Source organism: Vombatus ursinus, unplaced genomic scaffold (assembly GCF_900497805.2).
Source record: "Vombatus ursinus unplaced genomic scaffold, bare-nosed wombat genome assembly UNPS02014778.1, whole genome shotgun sequence".
NCBI lineage: Eukaryota > Metazoa > Chordata > Mammalia > Diprotodontia > Vombatidae > Vombatus > Vombatus ursinus.
In genome coordinates, this window is record NW_020954556.1 from 47,393,572 (window position 1) to 47,402,288 (window position 8,717).

At 41.8% G+C, this 8,717-nt stretch overlaps 2 protein-coding genes across 2 annotated transcripts in view; one reads left to right on the forward strand and one right to left on the reverse strand.

Annotated features, from left to right (window-relative positions):
• CRIPT (CXXC repeat containing interactor of PDZ3 domain) overlaps positions 1-6,791 on the reverse strand; it is a 12,935-nt gene extending 6,144 nt beyond the window's left edge. The window contains exon 1 of the mRNA XM_027864981.1: positions 6,629-6,791. Coding sequence (XP_027720782.1) covers positions 6,629-6,644 — 16 coding nt within the window. The 5' untranslated portion in view covers positions 6,645-6,791. The remainder of the gene's footprint in view (positions 1-6,628) is intronic.
• A 132-nt stretch (positions 6,792-6,923) lies between these two features.
• The window catches only part of PIGF (phosphatidylinositol glycan anchor biosynthesis class F), a 43,058-nt gene continuing 41,264 nt past the window's right edge, over positions 6,924-8,717 (forward strand). The window contains exon 1 of the mRNA XM_027865061.1: positions 6,924-7,032. The gene's annotated coding sequence lies outside the window, so the exon portion shown is untranslated. The remainder of the gene's footprint in view (positions 7,033-8,717) is intronic.

Sequence of the window (8,717 nt, forward strand, 5' to 3'; positions counted from 1 at the left end):
GAAAATGGATTAGAATAGGAAGAGATTTGAGACAGGCAGATTCACTAACAGGCTGTAACAACAGTAAAGGCATAAAGTGATGAGGACCCACACCAGGATGGTGGCAGTGTCAGAGGAGGGGTGGAATGTATTCAAGAGATGTGGCAAAACTAAAATTGACAGGCCTTGACAACAGATTTGGTATGGCGGATAAGAGATAGCGAACCGTAAAGGACGACTCCAAGATTGTGAGCCTGGGGTACTAGGACGAATAGTGTTGCTCTGCACAGTAAGAGGGAGGTAGCGTTTAGGGGAAAAGGTAATGAGTCAGGGGTAGCTAGGTGGTGCAGTGGATAGAGCACCAGGCCCTGGAGTCAGGACCCTAGTTCAAATTCGGCCTCAGGCACATAACACTTACTAGCTGTGTGACTCTGGGCAAGTCACTTAACCCCAACTGCTTTGCACTTAAAAAAAAAAAAGACGAGTTCTGTTTTGGACATGTTTAGTTTAAGATGTCTACTGGACATCCAGTTGGAGATGTATGAAAGACAGTTGGAGATGTAAGACTGGAGGTCAGCAGAGAGTTTGGGGAAGGAATGATAGATTTGAGAATCATCAGCCTAGAGATAGTAACCAAATCCACAGGAGATGGTGAGATCACAAGTGAAGTAGTACAGAGGGAGAAGAGAAGAGGAGACAGGACAAAACGTGGAGGGACACCTATGGTTAGAGCAAGTGATCTGGAAGAGGAGCCATCAAAGGAGACTGAGGAGTGGTCTGATAGGTAGGAGGAAAACCAGGAAGGGGAGGGGGCGGAGAGAGATGGGGTGGGGGGAGAGGGGACAGGGGGAGAGGGAGTTGGGAGAGGGGGGAGAGAAGGGGAGAGAGGGGGGAGAGAGAGAGATGGGGGAGAGGGGGGGAGGGGGAAGGGGGTAGAGAGAGAAAGAGAGAGAGAGATTCTGAAAACTTGGAGGGAAGAGAGTATCAAAGAGAAGAGAGAGATTAACCATGTTAAGGGCTTCTGAAAGGTCAAGGAGAACGAGGATTGAGAAAAGACCACTGGATATGGCAACTGAGAAGGCACTGGTAACTTTGCAGAGAGCCATTTCTGTGGAATGTTAAAGTTGGAAGCCAGATTATAAGGAGTTAAGAGAATGAGAGAACGAAAAGTATAGGCTACTCTCTCCCCCTTGAAAGATGAAACTGCTGCCTAATTTATTTACTAAAGAAAAAACAAAACACCAAGGCTCTATGTCATGGGCCCAAGCTATCTCCTATACAAATGTCCACTCACCAAAGCTTTCAGCCTAAAAATAGTTCAAGAGGCTTTAAATGGCCCTTGTTGTTAGCTATTCATTTAGACATTTCCACACCCACTTTCACCTGACTACTGAAACCATAGAGCTAAAAATAACCAAAAGGGCAAGAAAGAGTAGACCCTTTTCTTAGGGCTATTATTAGGAGAAAGCACCAGGCACAGTCTGGACCAAGTTCGGCACAGCAGTTCAGAGCCATTCCTTATAAAGACCTTATGGTCTTACCCCCTGCTTTAACCTCGTGTGCTTGTTCTTCTCAAAGGCTTTGGAACCAAGCCCAGCCAACCCAAGAAATGATCTCACAGTGCTTCTGGGTCTGGCCCACTCTACCTCACTACCACTGGCTGAAAGTCTTTATAATTGGCCACCTATCAAGGATATAGCCTAGAGACTACTAGTATAGTATTAAGTCCTGAAGAAGGCTGCTTTTAATAACAGTTCAATTATTACATAATTTAATGTCAAAACCAATATTACAGACAACAAAGGTTTATTTCTGACTCTGTCAAAGACTAACTGGGTGACTCCGGGCATTTAGCCTCACCTGTCTTTGTGTCTACAAAACTGGGGTGATAATCCCTGGGCACCAATCCCCATCTACAATCAAAAATAAAGTTTGATAATTATAGTATAACAATAATAATTCACATTGGAACAGTGCTTTAATGTTTGCCAAGGGCTTTCCTTGCAAGCACCCTATGAGGTAGATAATACAAGTCACTGTTTTAGAGATAGGAAACTGAGGCACAGATTCATTAAGGCACCTACTGAGGGTCATGCAATGAGGAAGTATGAAAAATGGGATTCAAATTCAATCTTCTGATTGCTCCTTCTACTGCAACACTGTGAAATATATACCATATCCATGGGCTGGGTTTGTAGGGTTTTTTCCTGTCATAAAGCACATAACCCACAAGCATGTGTCAAGCACTATGCTAAGTGCTGGAGATAAGGATATAAAGAATGAAACAATGCCTATTTTCAAGAAGCTTACATTCTAATGGGGAAGACAATAAGGACATACATAAGGTGAATAAGTACAAAGTAGTTAAATACAAGATAGTTTGGGAAGACAGGCACTAGCAGCTGGAGGGATCAGGAAAGACTCCATACAGCCAGAATCAAGCTCTAAAAAGAGAAGAATGTGCCATGACAACTTTCTTCCTGGTGATCCTTCAAGCTCTGGATATGACTGATCTTACCCTTACCTCTAGAGGCATTTGAGCTGAAGACTAGTGAGACAGCTTCTAGAAGATGAGAATTTTTATAGCAAAAAGTCAACATTGCATTAAAATAATTCCAATTACTAATCAGAAGGGAATATTCTAGAATCCTGCCTTATTAAAATCCAGAGCACCCAAAGAGAACCACATGTTAGGTAACAACCCCATAAAAAGCAGTGAACCTCAAAGTTGGAAGCATTAGATTTGTCACAGCTGATGCTTCGCAGTATTAAAAGATTCATTTGGTACCAAGTGGCTCCTTGCAAGTAGGAGAATGCTAGGGTAGAAGCTGGGTCTAACTTATCCCTGTAATTCTGGAAATTCACCTCATCTCCCTAACTCAATTATTACCTAGAAATGAAGTATAATCTACCTCACTCACAGTTACAATGATATTAGAGGTAAAATGATTTATTTGTAAGCAAATTCATAGATAGGAATAATAGTCTAAGACTTCATAAATATCTCACACATTTCAGAAAATAGTTTTCTATTTTGCCTTTTTTGTTACCATCAAGTGACAAAACCGTACAATGATGGCAAATCAAATGAAAACACAGGTAAAACACTGAGTAAATTAATACACTTTGAAAAGTGAAACTAAGAACAAAAGCAATCATATTTTTTTTTAAAAAATCATTTATTCTTTGGTTATAATACATAAGATGTTAGAGATTTTATGTAAGAGTTCAATGTCTATCTTATACATTTACTTTATCATTTGTCTAATTTGAAGTTAGTTCTTTCTTAATTCCTCGAATTTGTCTTAGAAATATTTTCTTTGTAGCAAACAGAGAACTAATTTTTGGCTGCATGATCCTACCAAAATGAAATATGAAAGAAAAAAGTAAAAAATTTCTCAAAGCATTAGGCTGTAATAAAAAGTAGTCAAAAAACAGTTGCTTGTAGCCAAATTGGTGGTAAATGTTCAAGGCAACAGCTAAATACATTCATTCATTCACTTATCATTCACTTCTTGAGCAAAGACATCTAATAATGCAGAGTACAGGACTAGAATCAAACCACACCAATGGCAGCCCAAATTTACATGCAATGCTTTATAACTGGTAAGGGTGGGATGGAGTTTCTCACGAGATCACTTTGCAGCATGTTTGGCTCAGAGTGAGTGTAAGTAGCAATTGTTTCTGTTTTGGCCAGAAACTCTGAGGGTCCTCCCCTCCCAGAATGATAATTTTTGTTGGTTTTTTGCCTAGGTAAAAGAGGTCATTTTTTGCCTCATTTCTTATCTAGCCTTAATAACTGAATGATTGAACTCAGACCTGGGAAAGACCAAGGTCTTCCACTGCATCCTAGGCCATCTTCAGTCATCTTGACTTATGTCCTGCTACTGGACTCAGATGACCCTGAAGGAGAGGGAAGGCTGGTGACTTTGCACAGCCCTGCCTCACTTAAATCCAATTCACTTGCAAGTCAAGACATCAACTTCCTGATGTCATTAGCTTTCTTTGAGAATGAAGGACAAACAACAATTTCCACATATATCCCACTCTCCCTCTTCCCCTATCTGCTGAGCTCTCCCTTGTAACAAATTTTAAAGAAAAAACTTTAAGATTTATAAAGCATGTCATATACATTATTTCATCTGAGCCCTATTGTTTCAACCTTAAGAGCTATGTCCAACAGCTTTTATTATTCCTCCTTTACATAAAAGAAACAAAGCTCTGGTGGAAGAACTATGAAGTATTGAAGGTGAGTCAATTTTCTCCTGACTCCAGGTCCAGTGCCTTTCCATTACCCTACACTGCTTGAAAAGACCTGGCTTAACAAAGTCTAGCAGTATCACCTCGAGCAAGTCAGAACCTCTCTGAACCTCAATTTCCTCATTTATAAAATGGGAAAGTATTTGCAGTAGCCAGTTTACAGGGCTGTTGTGAGCAATGTACCTTCAAGTCACTGTATAAAGGAGAGATGTTTTCATATAAAAGGAGCTGTACTAGATGCAGCAATGTACACATAAAGATGAATGAGGCCAGCAAGGGATTTAAAATCTAGTATTGTAGTTAACCCAACTATATACAATAGATTATAATAGGTGCTATTACTCAATCCTTTACTTCCATGTATCCTCTAGCTGAAAGGCTGTTAACTGAGGGGAGAGCCTACTTTTCATTTTATCATTATTTCCCTGTGTCCTGAAAAGTGTAGGTGCTTGATAAAAGCCTGTTAAATTGAACTCCAGGAATCTCCTCTATTCTGTTCCCCTATTTTGTGGTGATCTTTACCTGACCTGAACTCAAAGCTCATGCATTTGTTACATTATAATTTATATTGCTAATAAATTTATTTATGCACATGTCTTACCCAACCTCCCCTACTATATTATAAACTCTATGAAGGTAGAAATCAAGACCTATTTATCTTTGAATCTACTCCTACTCAGCAGACTAGGCACTTAAGTGAAAATTAGGCACGTTTGTTTATTGAAGTAAAATTGATCTTCACTGTTCCTCTAGTCACTCACATTAGTGCCTTCTCCTATCTAGACTAAAATTCCTATAGCTGTCATTTCTTTCAGTGTATAGTGTATATTAAATAACGATTTACAGTTAGAGTTAGAGCACAAGAATAGGTGGGCTTCAAATCTGTTGTTGTAGGCACTGAGGATACAGAAGAAATAAGATAGTGCACTCAAGGAGCTTACTATCTAATATAGGACATAAGTCAAATAACTATGATTTAAAGTAAGAAGCAATAAGTGCAAAGAAAAACTCAAAGTACTATGAAAAATCTGAAAGATGATTACTTTTACCTGAAATGAGTAGAGAAGAGAAATAGGAAAAGCTTTAGGAAGGACCTGGTACCAAATAAGTTAGAAAGGTCACTTAGGCAATAATGTAAAAGATGGACTGGTGAGATACCATTTAGAAAACTATTACAATTATCCAGGCAACAGATGAAGCCTTGGTGAGAGATGGCGGCAGTAAGAGTGGAAAGGAAAGAATGGATGCAAGTGAGAATGTAAAGGTAGAATCAACAGGTTCTGATTTCAAAAAAAAAAAAAAGATTGATTAGATGGTGGGTGTGAGGGAGAAGGAAGAATCAAAGATGATACTGAAGTTTCCAGTTTAGAAAACAAGGCAGATGGTAGTGCCATCAACAGAAATAGATCATTGTACACAGCAAAAGCAACATTGTGCAATGATAATTATGATCGACTTAGTTCTTCTCAGCAAAACAACGATCCAAGACAATTCCAAAAGATTCATGATGGAAAATGCTATCCACATCCAAAGAAAGAACTATGGGGTCTGAATGCAGATTGACGCACGTATTATTTTCACTTTTTTTGTTGTTTTTTCTTTCTTGTGGTTTTCCCTTTTGTTCTGATTCTTTCCCAACATGACTAATATGTATAGAGGATTAGGATCCAGTCAACCTGGTGCAGTGGGGAAGGAAAAAACCCCCCACTGGATTTCAAGTCAGAAAACCTCCCTTTAAATCCCTGTTCTGTCACTTAACTACTTCTAGGGTCTTGGACAAATTACTTTAACTATCTGGGCCTCAGTTTTCTCATGTGCAAAATTAGGGGATATGATTAAATCTATGATCATACCGATCATATATATATATCCATATCATATATATACACATCTATTATATATATATACATGATTCATATATAATATGATCCTACTGCTGGGAGCACTGGGGAGCTACAGAAGGCTTGTGAGTTGGCGACTGACGAAAGATAAACGAGCAGCAGTGTGGATTTAGAAAGCAGAATAGAGACTAGACTCCTGTTCAGATGTGACAAAATCAAATCAAGCTCTGGCCTCAAGCGGGGAACTAGAGGGCGGAAATGGAGGGTAATGGACGAAGAGGGGCAGCGAGAAGGAAGAAGTAACAGCACAGGCCTTGCTGATATCGGAAAGGAGAGGTACAGGACCGGGGGAAAGGAGAAGGAGGGTAGTATAAAAAGGGCAGAAGGGTGGGGGCAGTCAGGGCCAGGATCCAGATCACCTGAGGCTGAGAATCACCGGGAACCTCAGGAGTATGGGCTTAAAATGGGGCAGGGGTCGCGCTTCATCTTTGTCCTCTCTTTCTCTTCTGCCCCCCCCATACCCGGGGGCGATAGGTCCCCTCACTCACATTGTTCGCAAACCATCTTGTCAGAGGGACCAAGTCGGTTTAACTAAGGAACAGATTTCCTCGAAATGTAAACAATCCTTCGCCGGGAACCTCCTTCCGGGTCATTAGGGATTTACTTCCGCCTGCCTAATTTCACCCCACACCTGGGAGTGTCGCAGGAGAAGCGGTGGTAAAAAGAGGGCGGGGCTTGTCTCCTCTTTCCGGCCTCTCTCCCTCTCCGATTGGCTGCTGGAGCTTCCCATCCCTTGAAAAGGAAGAGCACGCGCGTGCGTGTGCACGTGTGTGCGCCTGCGCGTGACGCGCGACGGCCAGTCGCACCTGAGAGCCGAGTGGGCGGGAGCTCGGGCTCAGGTGCTGACTTTTGCCTTACTTCCATCCCACCTCTCCTCGGGCCGGAGGCTCAGGTAAGACGTAACCGAGAACCCGGGATCACCACGCGCCTCTTCGCTTGTGCGGTGCTCCAGCCATGCTTCCTCGCCCCTCTACGCTCCTGCTCCGGCGAGGAGGGTGAGCTCCTCCTCGGAGCCCCCGGGTCTGCGGTAGGATGGCCCCCGCTTCGTCCTTTCTGCCCTTCCCAGCTCCAGTGTGCCATCTCTTTGGGTCCCCCTCACCTCCTCACTGTCTCCGATCTACTCCTACCCCCTTTATCTGGTGATTCCTGCTAGGATGCTGCAGGTGCCCGGGGCCAGGTCCGGATCTGGGACCGGTGAGCCAGAATTCACCCGTCCAGCCCTCGTTTTAATTAGAGGAGAAACGGAGGCCCCTGGACTAGTAAAGTGACTTGTTCGCTTAACTGCTCATCGAGTGGGTAGATTTTCTTCGTGAGAATGTTCTCTTTCCAAGTAGAATGAGATTTGTGGGAAACTTTACCTAGTTTCTCCTGGCTCTTGTGGGATCATAGCTTTAGACCGGGACAGGATTGTAAGAGATTATCTCTAGACCAATCCCTCGGGGTTTGCAGATGAGGAAACCGAGGACCAAAGATATGAAGAGTTTTAAGTCCAAGGTCTCGCATCAAATATATGTCAGAACTGAGAGTCGAAAAGAGTCTTTTGCCTATATGCAGTCCTCTCTGTATTACACTTAGCTCTGTCCACTTTGATCCCCTCCTATACATAGATTTCTTCCAAGTGCTTTACTTAATCTGTAGCAAAATTAATAGATTAGAGACGGCTAGGTGGCACAGTGTGTAGAATGCTGGACCTGGAGACTGAAAGACCTGGATTCAAATTTGGTCTCAGCATTTATTAGCTGTATGACCCTAGGCACATCACTAAACCTATGCCTGTTTTCTCATCTCTGAAATGGAGATAACAACAGCACTTACCTTGCAGTATTGTTGGAAGGATAAAATTAGATAAAATTTGTAAAGTGCTTTGCAAAATAAATAAATGCTAGCTATTATTATTTTTTAATAATAATAGAGATTCTTTAGCCTTAACTAAGTATGATTAGCATCTAGGGACCATCTCCCAAGTCATCCAGCTCTGTGCATGGACTGTCCCTTATATCCGGAATTCTCTCCCTCTTCTCCGGCTTCCTGCAGCGCTCAGCTAAAATTCTACCTTCTGCCAGAAGCTTTGCTTTTCTCTCGTAATTCTACTGTCTCCCCTTTGAGATTATCTTCAGTTTATCCTGTATAGATATTGTTTGTGCAATCATTTGTACGTTGTCTCCCCCATTAGATTGTGAGATTCTTGAAGGCAGATGCTTAGCAAAGTGCTTAGCGTATAGGTACTTAATTAATTCTTGTTGATTTGTGGAAAGTTAGTGTTCCTTGGTTCAGAATGGTATGATTAAACATTTCAGGTGATACCAGGCCAGTGCTTTGTTATGTAGGTCCATATGGAGGCACTTAGCATTTGACAGGAGGTGTAAATAAGATGCTGTAGTATTGGAATGTTAGCAAGGGTAAGAAACAGTAAAGCATTTTGGCAGAAATTATATTTTTAAGGGGTTCCACAATGCATAGCTTTAATTCTAGCAGTGGCCAATGCCACAGGCTGATAAATTTCTTAATCCTTTGCAAGTGAGGACCTCTTGTCTGTGGCATATGACCAAAATGAAAATGGATGTGCCCAGTGCCTGG